We start from the raw sequence: 21,960 nt of genomic DNA, 5'->3' as shown, positions 1-21,960 counted from the left end.
ACAAAAGCAATACACCTGATGAGAAAAGTTTATGTCCAAATGCTACCAAAGCTAAACACATCTGAATTAGTGTCCACCCAGTCCCCAAACTCCATAGTAACAGAATAGAAACATTAGGTCCTTGTTTGATCTTAATTTAAGGAATTAGATTTGAATTCCCTCATTAAGAGAAGGTAATCTTTATGATTATTGAAAGAATTGATCAGAAAATGAAACAAAATTATGAGATAATATTTCTTTATTACATATACACTTCTCACAAAAATTAGGGGATATTTCAAAATGAATATGAAGCGATAAAAAAAGAAGCATTTGATTTTTTTTATTAAACAAGAACATCAAAAAGCAAACAATAAGTCAAAGAAAGTTTTTTGATTATGCAAATGAGATGCAAAACCAACTTTTATTTCATTGGTGAAAATGCACTATACACAAGGCTGAAAGTACTGAAGTATCTACATGTTCCCTGATCTTGAAAGTGCACATCCTGCAATTTTCCAGCCTTTGCAATGCCCCTGCAACACGATTTGCCCAAATGTGAAGCCTGGAGAGCCATAGAATGTGTTGCTGTCAGTCAAACACAGACGACAGTGGCAACAGCACTTGGAACATCCCAAAGCATGATTAGCAGACTGCGGAATCACTTTCAAGAGACTGGCACAGTACAAAAAAGATGAGGGCAGGGTCGCCTACCTGCCACAACAGCAAGAGATGACTGCTACTTGACCTTATTGGCTGGAACAGGTGCAGCAATGCAACAGAGCTGCAGGGACAGTTTCTTGCTGCCACTAGACAAGGGATATGCACCCAGACCATACGAAATCAGCTCCATCATGTTGGACTGCATGCCTGGTGACCAATGGTATGCATTCCATTATCTGCTGAATACTGTAGAACCCGTAGAAGGTGGCTGATGAGCATCATCATTGGACTAGTGATGAGTGGTCAACTGTCCTTTTCTCTGATGAGTCATGGTTCAGTCTGCAGCCTGACAATCATCATGTCTTGATCTGATGTGAACAAGGAACATGGGAGAATCCATGTTTCATGTGAGAAAGGGACTCCTTCGGTGGTGGTAGAATCATGGTGTGGGCTGGTATCAGCATTGGTGGTTGTACTGACCTCCATGTCATCAGAAACAGATTGCTGTCTGCTGTCAGATATTGAGATGAGGTCCTGTACTCTAGAGTGGTACCCTATGCTGGAGCAGTTGGAAACAACTTTCTTTTCGTGGACGATAATGCAAGGCCCCACCATGCGCATCTTGTCAGCAGTATGCTTCAGGAGGCAGGAATCGAACACATGGACTGGCCTTCACGTTCTCCAGACCTGAATCCCATTGAGCATGCTTAGGATGCACTGGGAAGATGTCTAGCAAACTGTCCAATGCCTCCAACAACACTTCTTGAGCTGGAAGTTGCCCTGGAGCAAGAGTGGCAGAGGATCCCACAAGAACTGCTGGACAATCTGATCCTGTCCTGCCCCATCGCTGTCAGTGTGGTTTGGCAGTCTTGGGTGACCATACACCCTTCTGAACAGCCAATGTGTGGCACTCTCATCCAGTTTGACATGCTTCTGTTCACCCCCACCAATATGTCACTTGCTACTCAATCATGATAATTGAGTTTGCATCTTATTTACATAATCAAACAACTTTCTTTGACTTATTTGCTTTTCTGATGTTCTTGTTTAATTAAAAAAATCAAATGCTTCTTTTTTTAATCACTTCATTTTCATTTTAAAATACCCCTAATTTTTGTGAGCAGTGTAAAAAATTAACAGCAATATATATATATGTATATATGTATATATATATTTTTTGCAAGCCCACAGGACCTCAGGAAAAAAATATGTTCTGTATGTGAAATTAATCTTATGGCACTGTGCTTCATGTTTTGTATATTCAAGTACAGAAGAAACTCTATGTAAAGTGATTACACATGGGTAGGGAAGGTGAATAATAATGAAATATTATAATTTCAAGAACTATCATGTACATTGTGTCAAAAAAATAAGTAAATACAAACGACCATATACTGTTAAAGAAAAGGAGGAAAGTTTCAATATTCATGTTTAAATACTAAACACAAAAATAAAACAAATTCTGTGTCTATAAGAATTTTTTTTTTTTTTTTTTTGTATTTTTCTGAAGCTAGAAATGGGGAGAGACAGTCAGACAGACTCCTGCATGCGCCCGACCGGGATCCACCCGGCACGCCCACCAGGGGGTGATGCTCTGCCCCTCCGGGGCGTAGCTCTGCTGAGACCAGGGCCATCTTTGCTCCCATGGAGCCTCAGCTGCGGGAGGGGAAGAGAGAGACAGAGAGGAAGGAGAGGGGGAGGGGTGGAGAAGCAGATGGGCGCTTCTCCTGTGTGCCCTGGCCGGGAATTGAACCCGGGACTTCTGCACACCAGGCCGATGCTCTACCACTGAGCCAACCAGCCAGGGCTCTGTGTCTATAAGAATTTTTGAAGTGTATACAGTGCATTGCAAATAACTGAGCATTTTAAAATTTCAAGTCCACCTCCTTTTTTTTCTTACCAAAACCTATTTTAAACTTATGTTTTCTTTCTCTTATTTTAAAGTCTCTTTATGTGTAGTTGTTTTTTTTATTTTTTAAGTTTCATCAAGGCTGCTATCTGTGGAATCTAACCCCTAGCCTGAAGCTGAGACTTCATGCAATCATGTTCTCCTTTAAGGTTGCATCTTCACATAGTTTCTCCAAATATTCAGAGTCAAACAGTACAACTTCTTTCATCTCATCACTTTTGTCCACATGTAGCGGCAGTGCTTCTGTTTCAGTAGGTTTTCCTACATGCCCTTTTCTTTTCTTGCTGTCAACAGCGTCTCCAAGTTTACACAACACACGTGGTAGGTAGTAAAGTGCTTTATACAAAGAAATACTATATACATTTGGAGAGGTTCCTCTTAACATGTCACAGACCCTAGTTTTCACACATCACACAAGACAAGGCTCTTTTTAAGAAAAACCTTTTCTGATAGGAGGGTTGGGGATTCCTTAGAATCTTATTAATTACTTTAAGTAGCACAAATGTAACATATCTGAAGCTGAAAGGAGTCCTTGTTATATGTATTGCCCTTAATGGAATACTGTTTAAATATCATACTGCTATTAAAATATTTTTAATAGGCATTTCAGAATCAGTTCCATAGAAAACAGGTGTTGGCATAGATTTTTCATTTCTTTTTATGAAACAGTGTATTTAAGCATGGACCCAAAAGAGATAGGTTAAACAAGACCCATGCATTGGAACATTTCTATACATTTTGGCACTTTAAAAAATTCCAGTTTCATTATTGAGGTCTCCTTTCCATTAAGTTTGTGTTTTATACATAGAGAAGTGACATTATGTACTATACACCTTTGTGGCTACTTGCACTCTCTTTTTAAAATATCCATGACTTTTCTTCCAAGAGATGGTTTCCAGTGCTGAACAAAACTTTTCATATTCACAATTAGTTTGCCTGTTCTTACATCCTCATGTCCTGCTACAAGGTACTCCAAACCTAAAAGAGAACAAAAGGGACTATATAGTATCATAATTTATTGAAGGGGGAGAATGTGACTTCAGTGGTTTTGTATATGCATAGTTAATGGTTTTATATTATATATTCATGGTTGAATAGGGAGTAGTAGACAACAACAGCTGACATTTAATAAGCATTTCCTAAGTGCTTAACATGTATTATCTCATTAATCTTGAAAATAACCTTATAAGTAGATATTATTTTTCTTCTTGTTTTACAAATGAGGAAACAGGTTTGGCAAGATTAAGAACTTGTTCAGTGTCTCTCAATAGTAGAAACACTTTGATTTAAGCTCAGGTCTGTCTGATTACAAAATTATTACTCTATAACATACCACTCTCTATGTAAAGAAGTAAGGATTCCATAGGAATTTAACATACTGATAATAAATCAGTATTTCTTGGGGACTCACTATATAGGAAAGTGAATATTCAAGAGAATTTCAATAAAGTTTAACAACCATTTGAAAAACATATTAGAAGAGAGCTATGAATTACACAAAAAATAGCATATATTTTCTAGATAATGTGCTTTTGTAATATAAGATGTTTGTTTGTTATACATTTTTAAAAATGGTGAGAACTGACCAGACCTAGAGCTGACTTGGAATAAACACACACACAAAATGAAAAGACAGTCTCACAATCTATATATTACTAAAATGAAATATGACAATCTACTTCAGTAGATGTTTATAGTAATATTAATACTGGTATTTTGAATCATTTTTTCATTAATATTATAGTATAGAGAAAATACGTAATTATGTTTATAAAATAAAAATTTCCAATATAAGATAAAGAGATATATACTTTAAAGCTCATATTAAGAGAAACCACTAGATGTGGGGTTTTATCATTTGTTTTCTATCGTGTGCGCAAGAGAGACAGACAGGGACAGACAGACAAGAAGGAAGAGAGATGAGAATCATCAGCTCAGTTGTGTCACTTTAGTTGTTCATTGATTGCTTTCTCATATATTCTTTGACCAGGGGCTCCAGCTGAGCCAGTGACCCGATGCTCGAGCCAGTGACCCCTCGCTCAAGCCAGCGACCTTGGGCTTAAGTCAGAGACCTTTGGGCTCAAGCCAGCGACCATGGGGTCATGTCTATGATCCCACACTCAAGCCAGTGAACTCACGCTCAAGCCAGATGAGCTCCATCTCAAGCCAGTGATCTTGGAGTTTCAAACCTGAGTCCTCAGCATCCCAGGTTGATGCTCTATCCACTGTGCAACTGCCTGGCCAGGCAGAAAAACACTAGATATTAAAACTCAATTGAAAATATCAATTTAAACTCACGATTTTGATATATATATATTCTTGTTAGTTCATTAAAATTACCTAAAAAAAGTCATTCCATGAAATTATTGGTTCAATAAGGTATTATCAATTGATGATAAAATCATTTAATGAATGGTTAATAGGAAACTTGACATTTGTATAGTGATTATGTAATGCTACACTCATTATTTTCTAATTTTAAAAGAGAAAACAAAATGCCCAATGGAGAAATCAGACTGTTATTACTCTAACCCAAGGGTCAAATTTAGCAACACTGATGGTGGGTCATCCAGGTACTATGTGTCTTCTGATGTGATTTAACACAAAGTTCCCAGCATGAAGTATATAACATGAAGTGTAATGAAGTCTAGCCAAAATGTTTATCTTGACTCTATCAAGCTTTTCTTTATTTTTTATTTTATTTTAAATTTTATGTATTCACTTTTAGAGGGAGAGGAGAGAGAGAGAGAGAGAGAGAGAGAGAGAGAGAGAGAAGGGGGGAGGAACAGGAAGCATCAACTCCCATATGTGCCTTGACCAGGCAAGTGCTGGGTTTTGAACCAGCAACCTCAGCATTCCAGGTCGACACTTTATCCACTGCACCACCACAGGTCAGGCTCAAGTTTTTCTTTAAAGATTACAGAAAATATAGGTGGTAAAGGGACAAGCTAATGACACCACAGACACATGTAGAAGGGTAGGATAGTCTACAGTACAACTGACCTGGTTTCTTCAACAGTAACAATTTCTTCAGCAACAATAAAAAGAAACTGTACTTGAATAAAAGAGACTTGAGGGACTTAAAAACCAGATATAGTGTGTGATCCTGGACTGAATACTGGCAAGGGCAAACCATCTCAAAAGAACATTTTGGGATCAGTTGGGAAACAGAAATATGGTCTTAGTATTAGATTATATTAAAATAAACTAAAATTGAAGATATAGATTATTTTAAAAAATATTTTTAAGACTTTATTCATTTTAGAGGGAGAGAGAGAGAGAGAAGGGGGGAGGAGTAGGAAGCATCAACTCCCATATGTGCCTTGACTAGGCAAGCCCAGGGTTTCGAATTGGCAACCTCAGTGTTCCAAGTCGATGCTTTATCCACTGTGCCACCACAGGTTAGGCTGAAGATATAGATTATTAACTGAATAAAGTAGCTTGCAGAATAGAACATATATATGATTTGATTTTGGTTAAAAAATATGACATGTGCACAAAGAAAGATCTGGAAGGATTTTCACTAAGATGTTAACAGAGATGATCTCTGGGGGGAAGAAATATGAAATTTATAAATTTTCCCTAAATTTCTATAATGTACATATACAGTGTGTCCGTAAAGTCATGGTGCACTTTTGACCGGTCACAGGAAAGCACCAAAAAATTATAGAAATGTGAAATCTGCACCAAATAAAAGAAAAACTTCTCCTAGTTTCATACCTATTCAGTGCAGTTCGATGTGGGCTCCATTTGTTGCCCTACACACATCCAAACGATAGTGAAGTTCTTGCCACACACGGGTAAGGACGTCTGGTGTAACAGAGTGAATAACGTCTGTGATTCTCTGTTTTAAGTGATTAATGTCATTGATACGTTCAATGTATTCATGTTGCTTCACATAACCTCAAAAGTAAAAGTCTAAGGGCGTCAGATCCGGGGATCGTGGTGGCCATGGCTTGACAGAACCCCTGCCTATCCACCACCAGGGGAATGTTCTATCCAGAAACTCACGAACAATGGTGGCATAGTGTGGAGGAGCGTCGTCTTGTTGAAAGATGACACCTTCTGGAAATTGTGGCACTGCGTACAGTTCCAACATGTCAAGATAGGACTTTGCAGTCACAGACTGCTCCATGAAAAAAAATGGGCCTATCACCTTATCATGCATCAGGCCACACCACACGTTCACTTTAGGGGTGTTACGTTCATACTCAATGTAGGCATGAGGATGTTCAGCAGCCCATATTTGGACATTATGGCGATGAACATGTCCACAGATATGGAAGGTCGACTCATCACTAAACACAATCTTCTGCAAAAATCTTGCATCATTGTCGATCTCATGAAGCATATCTGTAGCAAACACTTATCGTGTGGGCCTATCCGCCAGTTTGATAGCATGCAACAGCCGCAATTTGTACCCCGTAAAACAGAGACGTTTCTTTAACACCTTATGAACTGTAGTCTTGCTTAGGTGTAATTGTCAAGCACATGCACGCACAGATTTTTTAGGGCTCCTTAGGTAACTATCCCGTATAGCCTCAACAGACTCATCACTGACTGATGGCCTACCAGAACGGGGTTTCTCCACCAAACTGCTGGTTTCCTTCAACTGCTTATCCCACCAAGCAATGTTATTCCTATGTGGTGGCGCTTTATTATAAATGCGCCGATATTCACGTTGCACTTTGGTCACAGTTTCAAATTTAGTGAGCCACAGAACACACTGAACTTTCCTCTGTACCGTCCACATCTCCACTGGCATGGCCATGGGCTGCTCCGCTGTATACATGGTGTTACGTCATCATCTGTACATGCACACATACTGCTACATCATCCTTCAGAAACTGGGAGGGTTTTCCTTTTATTTGGTACAGATTTCACATTTCTATCGTCTTTTGGTGCTTTCCTGTGACCGGTCAAAAGTGCATCATGACTTTACGGACACACTGTATTGCTTCTATAACAATAAAAGGCTTATTTTGAAAAGTTATTAAAATAAATCAAGGATAAAAGAGAAATGACTTATATAAACAAAATTCAAAATGAAAAAGAAATTACCACAGACATCATAGATATACAAAGTATCATACTAGAATACTGTGAAATATTATATGCCACCAAATGCAACAATCTAGAAGAAAAGGATAAGTTCCTAGAACTATACAATCTTCCTAGACTGAGTCATGAAGAAGTGGAAAACCTGAACAGACCCATAAGCAGGGAGAAAGTAGAAATAACTATCAAAATCTCCCCCAAAATAAAAGTCCAAGACCAGATGGCTACACTAGTGAATTCTATCAAACAAAGAAGAGTTGGTACCTGCCCTTCTCAAAGTCTTCCAAGAAATGGGAGAAGCAGCAATACTCCCTAACACATTTTATGAGGCCAACATAACCCTAATACCAAAACCTGGCAAGGGCAGCACAAAAAAAGAAAACTACAGATCAATAGCTCTAATGAATACAGATGCAAAAATCCTAAAGAAAATACTAGCAAATTGAATACAGCAATACATTTAAAAAATAATATGCCATGTCATGCCTGACCAGGTGGTGGTGCAGTGGATAAAGCGTCGGACTGGGACTCGGAGGACCCAGATTCAAAGCCCTGAGGTCGCTGGATTGAGTGTAGGCTCATCTGGCTTGAGCATGGGCTCACCAGCTTAAGCATAGGGTTGCTGGCTTGAATGTGGGATCATACACATGACCCCATGGTTGCTAGCTTGAGCCCAAGGTCGCTGGCTTGAGCAAGGGGTCACTCGCTCTGCTGTAGCCCCCCCCCCCCCCGTCAAGGCAAATATAAGAAAGCAATCAATGAATAACTAAGGAGCCACAACGAAGAATTGATGCTTCTCATCTCTCTCCCTTCCCATCTGTCTGTCCTTATCTGTCCTCCTCTCCAACTCTCTCTCTGTCTCTGTCAAAAAAAAATTAATAATAATACATCACAATCAAGTGGGATTCATTTCAGGAGCACAAGGATGGTTCAGCATATGTAAATTGCTCAATGTAATATACCACACCAACAAAACAAAGTACAAAAATCATATGATTCTATCAATAGATGCGGAAAAGGCATTCTATAAGATACAATATCCATTTATTTTAAAACACTCAATAAAATGGATATAGAAGGAAAATACTTCAATATAATGAAGGCCACATATGACAAACCATTGGTCAATATCATACTAAATGGTAAAAACCTGAAGGCTTGCCTCTAAAATCAGGAACAAGACAAGGTTGCCCATTCTCTCCACTCTTAATTCAACATAGTACTGGAAGTTTAGCTAGAGCAATCAGGCAAGAGAAAGAAATAAAAAGCATCTATATTGGGAAAGAAGAAGTAAAAGTATCATTTTTTGCAGATGACAGGAAACCCCAAAGACTCTACTGAAAAACTATTGGAAACAATAACCCAATACAGTCAAGTTGCAGGATACAAAATCAATATATAAAAGTTTACTGCTTTCCTAAACGCCAACTATGAAACTTCAGAAAATGAACTGAAAAAAAATTCCTCTTACAATTGCAACAACAACAACAACAAAATATCAAGGAATAAATTTAACAAAGAATGTGAAGGGCCTATATACTGAAAATTACAAGGCACTATTGAAAGAAATTGAAAAAGGCACAGTGAAATGCAAAATATTCTATATTCATGGATTGAAAGAATCAACAGAGTTAAAATGGCCATATTACCCAGAGCAATATACAAATTTAATGCAAACCCCATAAAACCCCAATGTCATTTTTTATTTTTTTTTTATTTTTTATTTTTTCAATGTCATTTTTTAAAGAAATAAAACAAAAAATCACCAGAATTGTATGGAAGTATAAAAAATATGAAACAGCCAAAACAATCCTGAGAAAAAAGAATGAAGCCAGAGGTATCATAGTACATGACTTCAAATTATACTACAGAGCCACGATAATCAAAACAATGTATTGGCAGAAAAACAAACATACAGACCAATGGACAGTACTGAGGACCCAGAAATAAAACCACATATATATGGACAAGTAATCTTAGACAAAGGAGCCAAAGCCATATGCAAAAGAATGAAACTTAACTACACCTTGTCCACATGAACAAAAATTAATTCAAAATGGATCAAGGACCAAATATAGGATCTAAAACAATTTACAGTGAATAATATAGAAGAAAAACATTCTGTATAGTGCTATCCTGTATAGAAAAACTTATGGACCTTGGCCATAGAAAACATTTTATGAATTTGACCCCAAAGGCAAGGGAAGTAAAGGCAAAACTAAATGAATGGGGCTGTATTAAACTAAAAAGATTCAGCAAAGAAAAAGACACCGACAACAAAACAAAAAGGCAGCCAACCAAATGAGAGATATTTATAAACAACAGCTCTGATAAGGGATTGATATAAAAAATATATAAAGAACTTACAAAGCTCAGCAACAAACAAGCAAACAATCCAATTAAAAAATGAAGAGAGGACCTGAACAGACACTTCTCCCATGAAGACATACAAACAACAAATAGGTATATGAAAAGATGGATCATCTTTGCTAGGTATTAGAGAAATGCAAATCAAAACGACAATGAGATACCACTTCACACCATTAGATTAACTGTTATCAACAAGACAGGTAATAACAAATGTTGGAGAGGTTGTAGAGAAAAAGGAACCCTCATTCACTGCTTGAAACTTGAAAACATTGGTACGCAAAAGACACATGCACCCCCATGTTCATCCCAGCATTATTTACAGAGGCCAAGACATGGAAACAGCCAAAGTGTCCTTTGACAGAGGACTAGATAAAGAAGATGTGGTACATATATACAATGGAATACTATTTAACCATAAGAAATGATGACATATTGTCATGTATGACAAGGTGGATGGAACTTGAAACCATTATACTAAGTCAAATAAGTAAATCAGAAAAAGCTAAGAACTATAAGATTTCACATATAGGTGGGATATAAAAATGAGATTAATGGACATAGATAAAAGTGAAATGTTTACTGGTGGGGGAGGGAGTAAAGAGGGACAAATATACAGTGATTGAAAATAATTTGACTGGGTGATGGGCACTTAGGACAATCAACAGTTCAAATGCTATAGAAATGCTTACTTGAAACCTATGTATTCTTTTTTTATGAACCTTTTTTTTTTTTTTTAACTACACAGAGACAGAAAGTCAGAGAGAGGGACAGATAGGGACAGACAGACAGGAAGGGAGAGAGATGAGAAGCATCAATTCTTTGTTGTGGCATCTTAGTTGTTTATTGATTGCGTTCTCATATGTGCCTTGACTGGGAGGCTACAGCAGAGTGAGTGACCCCTTGCTCAAGTCAGCAACCTTGGGCTCAAGCCAGTGACCTTGGGCTTCAAGCCAGTGACATTTGGGCTCAAGCCAGCAACCATTGGGTCATATGTATGATCCCACACTCAAGCCAGTGACCCAGCGTTCAAGCTGGATGAGCTCACACTCAAGTCAGTGACCTTGAGGTTTCGAACCTGGGTCCTCTGCATCCCAGTCTGATGCTTTATCCACTATGCTACCGCCTGGTCAGGCAAAACGTATGTGTTCTTATTGATCAATGTCACCCCATTAAATTTAATTTCTAAATTTAAAAAAATGTAAACAAAATTAATCAATCCTAAATTTAAAGGTAGCTATGATGGTGTTTTAAAAAAAAAAAATGAAGAGAGAAAGAAAGGTAAATAATGACATAGAGAGCTTTGAACACTGGGGAGCACAAATGTAAAATGTATTATAAGGTATTTAAATTCTTTAAAGGGTGCCTGGCCAGTGGTGGTGTAATAGATAGAGTATCAACCTGGGATGCTGAGATCCCAGATTCGAAACCCCAAGGTTGCTAACTTGAGCAAGGTTGCCAGGGTTGCTCCTTAAGCTTGGGATTATTGACATAATACCATGGTCACTAGCTTGAACCCAAATGTCGTTTGCTTGAGCAAGGGGTCACTGGCTTGGCTGGAGCCCCCGGTCAAGGCATGTATGAGACGCAATCAATGGACAACTAATGTGCTGCAACTGTGAGCTGATGCTTCTCATCTCTCTCTCTTTCTCCCTAAATAAATAAATAAATAAATTCTTTAAAGGGTAACATTAGTTTCTAATTGAGAAAGAACCCTAATATTTAATAGACTAGTTAAAATATAATGTTGTTAATATTATTTGTATCATCTCTAAAATAACAAAATCCTTATTAAAAAATACAATAAATAGGCCCTGGCCAGTGACTAGGTGGATAGAGCATCGGCCTGGCATAAGGACATCCTCAGTTTTATTTCTGGTCAGAGCATACAAGAGAAATGACCATCTGTTTCTTTTCCCATTTGCTCCTTCTACCCCTGCCATAGCCAGTGGCTCAATTGTTTTGAGCATAACTCTGGGGCTGAGGATAGCTCAGTTGGTCCTAGCACATCAGCCTCAGGTGCTAAAAGTAGCTCGGTACTGGAGCATTGGCCCCAGATGGGGTTGCCAGATGGCTTCCTGGTTAGGGTGCATGCAGGAGTCTTTTTCACTATCTCCCCTCCTCTTATGTAAAAAAAAAGTACAATAAATAATTTTTAGTAAAGTTTAATATTAAGTCTAGTATATTTAATAAATTTGCTTTGAAATTACAAATGGAACAGATAATATAGGAATTTGGCATTAATTTAAAGTATATATATATCTCTCTATATATATATTTATAAATTAACAAAGATATATATATCTCTTTGATATATATATCAAAGAGATATATATATATTTATAAATTAACAAAAATGATACTGAATAAATCCACAAATTATGGAGCAGCATCAAGCCAAAATTAGCATGGAGAACAGTATTATCTATTGCATCACTTGTTAGCATTTATATTTTGTTTTCCTAGCTCTGTGTTTTCAACATCTACTTTGCTACATGTTTGAGGGCACAACGTTTATTTTGCACCCACATAAAAAGAAAATATAACACTTTGTGTTAGTCTTGACCTTTCTAAATATATGATTAACGAATGGCTAAAAGTATATATGAATGTTGGAATAAACGCATTTACAGGGATAACCAATTAGATTGCTTCTTTTCAAAAACAGCAATGGAAGCAAGTTGGTGTGTAAGGTTTCAGAATTTTCTTATCAGCTTTCTTTGGCCTTAGCTATTGAACTTGTGAAAATGGAAAAACAAAGTGAAATGAAAGAGTGTCTGGTTCTGCTTTGGCAGGTTCCAGTCTTTTCTTCAAAGTGAGTAAACATGTTTTCAAGAATTCTTTGAATAATTGCGCCTATGTTTTCAATTGTGATGAGCTCAGTTGATTCCCTTGACTGTTTGGCAGAAAACCAATTAGGAAGTATAGTTCACTTCCTGGAGAGTGGCTCAGATGGTCCAAGCTTTTGTTTTTAATGTCTGGCTAAAAAACTGTGGATTTTTTTTTCTTTTGCCAAGATAGTAGAAAGTGCTTATAGGAAGAGCCCCTGTGCACACAGAATGCAGATTAATGACTCTCTGTTTCCTGTACTCAAAATCCAAGATTCTGATTACTACTTGATTTGTTCTTTGAAACTATATACATATAAGATATTTTTAATGAAAATTTAAATTAATTTAAATAAAACACTAAAAGGATATAAAAGGGTATGAGAGATTACTTAACAGTAAAAATAAAGTCAAAGGTTGTATATCATTGCTTAGATGGTTTGGGTTAGGGGAGATATTTTATTGACAGTTTTCCTCTCTCTCTTAGTTATCCATTTGTTTCTCTCAAATTTATTTGTAAAGATCACAAATGACTTCTTATTAACATAACTGTGATTTCCTGGACTTATATTTGGAAGGAATTATGTCCAGAAGAGAAACTGTGCTCTTGTTTCAACTGTGCCATTAAGACAGGTGACAACAACTACACAAACAGGAAAATACAGAGGATTTTTTTAAAAATTGTTTTGTTAGAACTTACTAACTGGGAATATGTTACTAGTATTTGGGTACTAATGTTATGTACCTGGGACACTATGATCGAAAATCTAAATCCTGCCCTCTGACCAAGTGAGGAAGACAGAGATATCGGCAATTTATGACAGGGTATGAGGACTACACTTACAGACCCTAAAGGTATGAATCCCTTCTTTACTTGCCTGTCTACTTCTTCCATACCATTTTAAGGTGCAAATTTCACTGCATTCCAAGTTTCTCTGAGATTGTATGAGGTGTTTTCTTGTTTGTTTTTGGGTTTTTTTTTGTTTATTTATTTCTTCTGTTTCAAGTTTGAAACCAGAATGATCATTTGATGAAAAATAAGATGATAACTTGAGAGTTGTTTTCTGTTCAGGAGAAACAGATGCTTCTCATACAATAGTAAAAATGAATTCAATATTATTTGCACAGATGGAATTTTGCGTTTGAACTTCCTTTGGAAGCAAATTCTACCCAGGGCATCGTAATAGGACCTAGTGTTCAGATAAAGTGTTAGTGGCAGATAAATTCATGAAAGTGTTTTCTATGCTACCGACACCTGGAACCAATCTGAGACTTCTCTTTTAGGGCAGAGAATATTATATTGCTGGATTTTAAAGTATTATACTTTAATAGAGCACCTGGAAGAGAAATAGTTTTTTGATGTCAGTTCAAAGAATTCCATTTGGGCTTTCCCCAGAATTCAGATGTGAAAAGGAGAGATGCTCTTGCAAAGTTTATTTAGGTTGTGGTTCAAAGAATGTTAGACAAACAGTAATTCAACAGAGAGAAGGTAGTTATTAAACTAGAAAAATCTAATGCTCACCAGGATTGAGGATTGGACAAGTGCAGCCTCTGTTAGTCCATGATTCTGGATATAATGTTCGCTTTCCTCGTAAAATTTTCAATTTAGTAGATTTTAAGACTTTTTTAATCTTCACATTGACCTCAGCATGAGATCCTTTGTCATGAGCTGATAAAATCTTTATTTTTAGCACTGTAACAACACAATTCCAAAAGTCAAAATGTGTAGAATTTCATATCTTTTGAGGTTTGAACAACAGCTTAAATATAAACTTCAGAGTATAATGGAAAAATGAGTTAATGATGATGAAGATGTAAAAATTTGCTTTAAAAAAATCATTAGGCTCAGCAATTTTGTACTGGTTTCATCCTATTTATTAACTATACTCCTCCTTCTTAGACATTTCAACTGCTACTTATTCCCATATCACTATACTAAAAGAATATCAGCCATTTGCCTACTGCAAGTATAATCTTAAACACATTCAGCTATTAACTAAATAAAAAGAAGATGCATTGAAGTAGATTTATGGTTTTTATTTAGATTTTAACTATATTATACTCTCCTGACAGTGTATAATGTCATGACAGCACAAAGGTTACTACCAGGATATATATTATTCTAAAAAGATTAAATAATATTACTGATTACTTAATCTTCTTCCCCTGGTGTAAAGTTGCAAGCTGAGTGGGGTTAAGGAGGCTGTCTTTCTACATGATGGCAGCGCTCCAGTATTCTATATAACTTATGATTCTATTATTCTCTAATGTCTATGAAATGGATGGGGGACAGATTAAGTAATGGAATTAGTTAGGATGTGGAAGAAAGTAGACTTAAGGAACATTGGATGCCAGTCTATATATTAGAGAGTTTTTACTGGCTCATCTATATCTTGAGGTAAGATTATGTGTAATGAGATCCCTATTCTGGCTGGTCCCATATCCATACGACTGTCAGACAGCTTTCTTTTTAGAATCACCAAAATTTAGACTTCTAAAGGATCTTAGGAGCTCATCCAGTTTTGTTTTATGTATGAGACGGTAAGTTTCAAGAAATTAAGTGAACTGCTTAAGTCTGTATGACTGGTTGGTTAGAGGTAGAGTTTGGACTAGAATCTTGAGATAACTGCATGAAGGGTACTTAGCAAAGAGCCTCCCACATATCCAATATTTAATGGCTATTTTTGGTATTCTGGGGTACTTTATTCACTAGACCGTAAGCTCAGATAGAGCAGGGATCTTGTCTATTCATGACAGCTCAATAATATTTGTTAAAGGAATAATTTAAAAAGTTGAGGGTTTTTTTTCTTTTTCTTTTTTTTTTCCCCCAGTAAGCCAGAGAATGGGAGGGGACCTTTTCCCCCCCAAGTCTGTAGGTGTATTGTACTTAATAAGACCAAGGTATTTCATTACATCATTAAAAGCATTCAAATTCTCTTAAGCAGAAAATAATACAGTTGTATTAAAAGATGGCAATGTCAATGTGGTTGTTTGTAAACTTAGTCATAGGACTACTGAGTTTATGTGATAGTGAAAACCAGTCAATATTTCCACTAAAACTGACCGACTTTGAACTAAATAGGACTACTGAGTTTATGTGATAGTGAAAACCAGTCAATATTTCCACTAAAACTGACCGACTTTGAACTAAATGATTCCCTTCCTTCCTTCCTTCCTTCCTTCCTTCCTTCCTTCCTTCCTTCCTTCCTTCCTCCTTTCTCCCTCCCTCCCTCCCTCCCTCCCTCCCTTCCTTCATTCTCATTTGTTAGTAAAGAGCATTCCCTCTAAGCTGACTTTTCTTTGTTAGGCACTGTGTACTTCAAAGTTTTATTCTATTCATGTTGGCAAGTGAAAGTGGAGAGATATGCATGTAATTTTAGATATGATTTATGAGGTTTTTAACATTTACTTTTTTATCTCTTATGAAATTGAACACAATGTTATCAATAACCTGAATATTTATACTTTTTTAAAAAATATTTATACTTGGTTTCAAAAATCATGACTTCAAATTTTCTCTTTGTAACGCATATTTCAGGCTCTATACATTATTGAACAATAAGAAGCCAAAAGTATGATATGTTGGCAAGATAAGGTATCTTTAATATATTTAATGGTAAACATAAAGTCATTAAAAAAATTTTTTTTTTTTTTTGTATTTTTCCGAAGCTGGAAACGGGGAGAGACAGTCAGACTCCCGCATGCGCCCGACCCGGATCCACCCGGCACGCCCACCAGGGGGCAACGCTCTGCCCACCAGGGGGCGATGCTCTGCCCTTCCGGGGCGTCGCTCTGTTGCGACAAGAGCCACTCCAGTGCCTGGGGCAGAGGCCAAGGAGCCATCCCCAGCGCCCGGGCCATCCTTGCTCCAATGGAGCCTCGCTGCGGGAGGGGAAGAGAGAGACAGAGAGGAACGAGAGGGGGAGGGGTGGAGAAGCAGATGGGCGCCTCTCCTGTGTGCCCTGGCCGGGAATCGAACCCGGGACCCCTTGCACGCCAGGCCGACGCTCTACCACTGAGCCAATCGGCCAGGGCCAAAGTCATTTAAAATTTAAAGGTAGTAACAATCTTTATGTATGGCAATGACATTTCTCTTTATCTATAGCTGCATTTTCCTGGTATTTGAAAGGTAGGGGAACAGAGTATTCAGAGAGAGCAGGGAAAAACTCAGGCAGACAGCTTATGTCAGCAAATATATCCTTTAACTCCCTAGAAATACATATTCTCTTCCTCCTCCCTACTATTTACTGAGCCGTTAGTAAGTGCAAAATAATGTGCTTTTTGAAAATCTTATTTCATGAGGAAGTTGGCATTATCCCTATTCTACAGATGAGGAAGGCTGTTAGGTTCAGTTACCCACCCAATAAACCAGAAATCAAACCCATGTAGATCTGAGCCCAATGCCTGTGCTCTTGAAATATTGCTTTATGAAATACTGCTTGCAATTGATTTCTGCTTATTATTATTTGATAAACTGCCACAAGAATTGTTCAAGTAGCTATAGACTTCCCTTTTAGGTTACTAAGACAAGAAGCATCCATAAGAAAGGATTATGTGTTATGTTTCTTTTCTTTTCTTTTTCTTCTTGTTTCTTCTCCTTATAGTAGGATAACCTTTTCTTTGCTCTACCAGCCTCCTGCCTTCACCAGAACATTCAACACCATCTCTATTAGGAAAATGGGACCACAACTGTTTTAATATTGCCATATAAGACCAATGCTTTAATTTGTTAAGAATGTCATATACAAAGCCTCACATTTCCTAGAAAACTCTTCATACTTAGTTTGAATAGAGTATCAGAAGCATTCAAAGACTTCAAACTCACCATATGAATATTTCATTCCACAGAATGTCTTGGAGTTTTCTAACACTTGTTCCTTACATTCACATTTACCTATGGAAATTAAATGAGAAATGGTGTTATTTAAAAACAAAGTAAAAAAGAGAAATCAGCCTGACCTAACCAGGCAGTGGCGCAGTGGATAGAGCGTTGAACTGGGATGTGGAGGACCCAGGTTTGAAACCCTGAGGTCACCAGCTTGAGTGTGGGCTCATCTGGTTTGAGCAAAGCTCACCAGCTTGAGCCCAAGGTTGCTGGCTCGAGCAAGGAGTCACTTGTTCTGCTGTAGCACCCTGGTCAAGGCACATATGAGGAAGCAATCAATGAACAACAAAGAGCCACAATGAAGAATTGATGCTTCTCATCTCTCTCCCTTCCTGTGTGTCCCTATCTGTCCCTCTCTCTGTCTGTCACAAACAAAGGGGGGGGGAATCAACAAATAAATCCAGGTAACATACTCTTTAAGGCTTGAATGATTCATATAACATAATTCATAAATACTAAGAAACTATGAAAAGCCATTTAAAACAAATAGTCACTTTCTGAATTGAATTAATTATCCAGTGATGTACTGACCTAAGAGAGATACAGAAATGTAAAAATATTGATATATTTTAGTGCTTGTATTGATGTTGTGATAAATACAGGGGGGGAAGTAGGTTTATGTTGTGAGTACATAAAACACAGTTTATTTTTATATAATTATTTATTAATTATTGTATTATTTTCTTTATGAACAATTGGAAACCTAGTTTTGACCTACCCTGTACACTCCATGCTAATAGAAAGGAACAATTAATAGATAACTTATAAAAATTATCTTTTTATAATTAATGTTCACCATAGCAAAAGTCAAGTAAAATAAAATAATTGGACAGTCCTTTGAAGGTAATACCATTTAATTTAGAAGAATTTATTGAGCCCCTACAGTAAGCAGGATATGGTGCTATAAACTTCAGAGTATATAAATATAAGCAAGGCAAAATTCTTGCCTTAAAGTTACAATTCAGTACAGTGGATAGAGAAAGTGGTAAGTGTTCTAAGACAGATACAATAAGCTTGGGTAGGAGGTCACATGTTTGGGAAGATGGAAAAGTCTTTCTGGCTAAAGGACTTAAAATGGACTTTGAAGAATAAGTAGGATGTTTTCTAACAACAGTTAAAATTATGTATTACAATTATGTGTGAGAGATTTGCCAGGCCTTGTGGAAGACTTTCAAAACACCTTTGTGCATTCTCTCTATATAGCCTTCTCCTACTTACTGATGCTCCTGTATCTGTTTCTGCTCTAGATCAGAATCCTCGAGGACAATGGTCATATCTTATTCATCTTTACATTTCTAGAACCCAAGACTAGATGGTATTTTTACTCATACTGATTTAACAAATAGATATAAATTCACCCCTTCCCTCACCTGCCCCTCTTGCCCTCAGGCATTGCAATTTATCGGCACTGAATGGTAATAACAGCAGGTAACTTTTACTGAGGAGAACTTACTATGTATAGGTACCTTTTTGTAAGTGTTTTACATTTATTTACTCATATAGATTCTTATATACAGAAATTTGACAGGTACATGGAGATAAAAGGGTGAGCAGAAAAATGTAAGAGCAGAAGGCAGAGTGTGTTCATGGAAAAATCTGTGATTCTGTTATTCCGGGTACAGATTGAGTAGAGAAGGGAACGAGGTATCACGGAGACCCTTGGCTGATAAACAGTTAAACCCTGAATTTAATTTGTTAGATAAATGGGAATTTTCAAAGTTAATAGTTTAAAGAAGTTACGTGAATTAAAATATATATGTGAAAATTAATCTGGCATCACCATATCAAAAATATTAGAAAGAAGAGTAAATGAAGGCAGGGAACAACTAGAAGCTAGTGAAACACGATAATATTAATAATAACTAATTTGAGTGCCAACTATAAGCCACAAACTGTAGAAGGAATGTTATTCATATGATCTTGTTTAATATTTATAATAACCTTATGAGAGAAGTATTATTAAGAAATGAAAAAATAAAGACTCAGAATAAGTGAACTTATTCAAGGTAGTATTGTTAACAAGTAGAAAAGCCAGATTTTAAGCCTGGGTTAGGGTGAGTCTGAAGCCCCCTGATCTTTCCCTTATGCTGTTTTTCCAAGTCAGATGGATGGGCTGGCTTTATTAGCTCAGCAGTTCCTTCGAGTCAAATTCACTTGCTAAGTCATATAGAATGTGGGTCTAAGAGGTGGCCATGGGTCTAGATAGGAAGAAATATCAAGGGATGCTGCAGAGGTAGGGTCTACACATCTTGTCAATGGTAAGGAAAGAAGAAGCATATAAACAAACTTGAAGTTTTCAGCCAAGGTGACAGAGGGGATTAAAAAATAGGGAAGTGAAGAGAAGAGCATTTTAGGATATATAATTTAAGGGTTTTATTGGTAGAAATCAATTGTCTAAATTACTGAAACCATAGACAGGAGAAAAAGCTGAAGAACTGGAACTTGAAATGGACAAGAATCAGGAATGTGCCAAAGATCTAAGAACTATTGGGAAATCTCTTTCATGGCTTTACCATTAAAATCATAAACTCTAATCACTTTCAGCAAAAGATTTAAATTTCAGGGAGAGAACATCTGATTAGCCCCTCCAACAGTGTATTAAGTGAAGGAAGAGCAGTCCCCCTGAAAAATTGGGTTGAGCTACCACAGAAATACCAGGAAAGAAGGGGAAATTAATCTGGTCAGGTAAAACACAATATAGAGGTCTGTAATGAACTCTACTGTAATGCAATGCAATGAATTACTCTAATGTAATGAATTAGAGATGCTGACAGAATATTCAGGTGGCAATGAGAGTAGGATTCTGGTGAGACACATAGTGATGTGGAGAACAGTGACTTTTTGGCTCTAACTAAAGCTTCTCTAGAAACCAAGGAATGAGATCTGCAAGTGGAAAATTACAATGGAATTAAATAATGAGAAAGAAATCAAAGGTACTTAAAACAAGCTGGTGTGATTTGTTGAGTAATATTGCTTCTAATCTAAGCATAGCATAGAGGATTATTCATTCAGAAATTGTAGTAACTTAAGTGAACAGCCACAGCCTTTGATAATTCCACCAAAGCAGGACAGTATGGTAATTATCATGCTATAAAACCTAATGGAATTCCAAATGACATATATATTAGTCCTCAATATAATGTTCTCTTTGGTCCTTCAGCATATAAGAACACATATAAGTCTGTTATTTAAAGATCTTTCTTTGGCTGCTTTTAGTACTCCCTTTTCATATGTTAAGACATCAGACATTAAAATGTGTTTTTGAATGAATCTTTGTTGATCAGATTCAGCCTAGATGTATTTTCTTTTTTCTTTTTTTTTTCCTTTTACAGAGACAGAGAGAGAGAGAGAGTCAGAGAGAGGGATAGACAGAAACAGACAGACAGGAATGGAGAGATGAGAAGCATCAATCATTAGTGTTTTTTTTTGTTGTGCATTGCAACACCTTAGTTGTTCATTGATTGCTTTCTCATACGTGCTTTGACCGCGGGCCTTCAGCAGACTGAGTAACCCCTTGCTCGAGCCAGCGACCTTGGATCCAAGCTGGCGAGCTTTTGCTCAAACCAGATGAGCCTGTGCTCAAGCTGGTGACCTCGGGGTCTCGAACCTGGGTCTTCCGCATCCCAGTCCGACGCTCTATCCACTGCGCCACTGCCTGGTCAGGCCTAGATGTATTTTCTTAAAAGAAATCTGGAAGAAGGGGAAAACCTGTTTAGATATACTAGGTATTAAAATGCTAAAGAGAAAGAGAGAGAGAGAGCATTGTTTACCATTCTTTGGTACTAACTCCAGTTTTGTACAGGAAGTGAAAGTTTGTTTACATCTGATATTCTTTACCTCACAAGAAGTGATAGAAATTAAGAGTATCCAGTTGGTATAGAATACTGCATTCCTAGTTATGGGAACTTATGGTAGGTAAATAGGTAGGTAGGCACATATAATTGAGAATAAATCACAGTGCTTAGGAAACATCACATTTTATTTAAAAAAGGTGCCCAGGAGTAATATTCTATACCCAGTTGGAACGTTGCTGTTTAGCAGGAAACTGAACAATGTCTTCCACAATCTGGAGCGCATCCAGCTGAATTTCAGAGGCTCTCTGGGGACATGATAGACCTAACAGCTGTTGTGAATGTAAGAGTGTGGAGTCGTTCTGATGCCAGTATGCTGTGCCCTCAAATGGTGTGCTGCCAGCTCCCTAGTAACATGATGACTGGTTTAATGAATGTCCTAAAAACTTTGATTGGTTTCTATAGATTGGTTTAGTAGAC

The 21,960-nt window shown here is 37.1% G+C and overlaps 1 protein-coding gene across 2 annotated transcripts in view; it reads right to left on the bottom strand.

The window, feature by feature from the left end:
* Positions 1-1,238: 1,238 nt before the first annotated feature.
* NTN4 (netrin 4) overlaps positions 1,239-21,960 on the bottom strand; it is a 113,843-nt gene continuing 93,121 nt past the window's right edge. For both annotated transcript variants that reach the window (XM_066357331.1, XM_066357340.1), the window contains exons 8-10: positions 17,630-17,698; positions 14,327-14,497; positions 1,239-3,529 (exon numbers count right to left, since the gene is read on the bottom strand). In XM_066357331.1, the coding sequence (XP_066213428.1) occupies positions 3,393-3,529; positions 14,327-14,497; positions 17,630-17,698 (377 nt within the window). In that variant the 3' untranslated portion in view covers positions 1,239-3,392. The remainder of the gene's footprint in view (positions 3,530-14,326; positions 14,498-17,629; positions 17,699-21,960) is intronic.

Source organism: Saccopteryx leptura, chromosome 1 (assembly GCF_036850995.1).
Source record: "Saccopteryx leptura isolate mSacLep1 chromosome 1, mSacLep1_pri_phased_curated, whole genome shotgun sequence".
NCBI lineage: Eukaryota > Metazoa > Chordata > Mammalia > Chiroptera > Emballonuridae > Saccopteryx > Saccopteryx leptura.
This window is presented reverse-complemented; position numbering and strand designations above follow the sequence as displayed.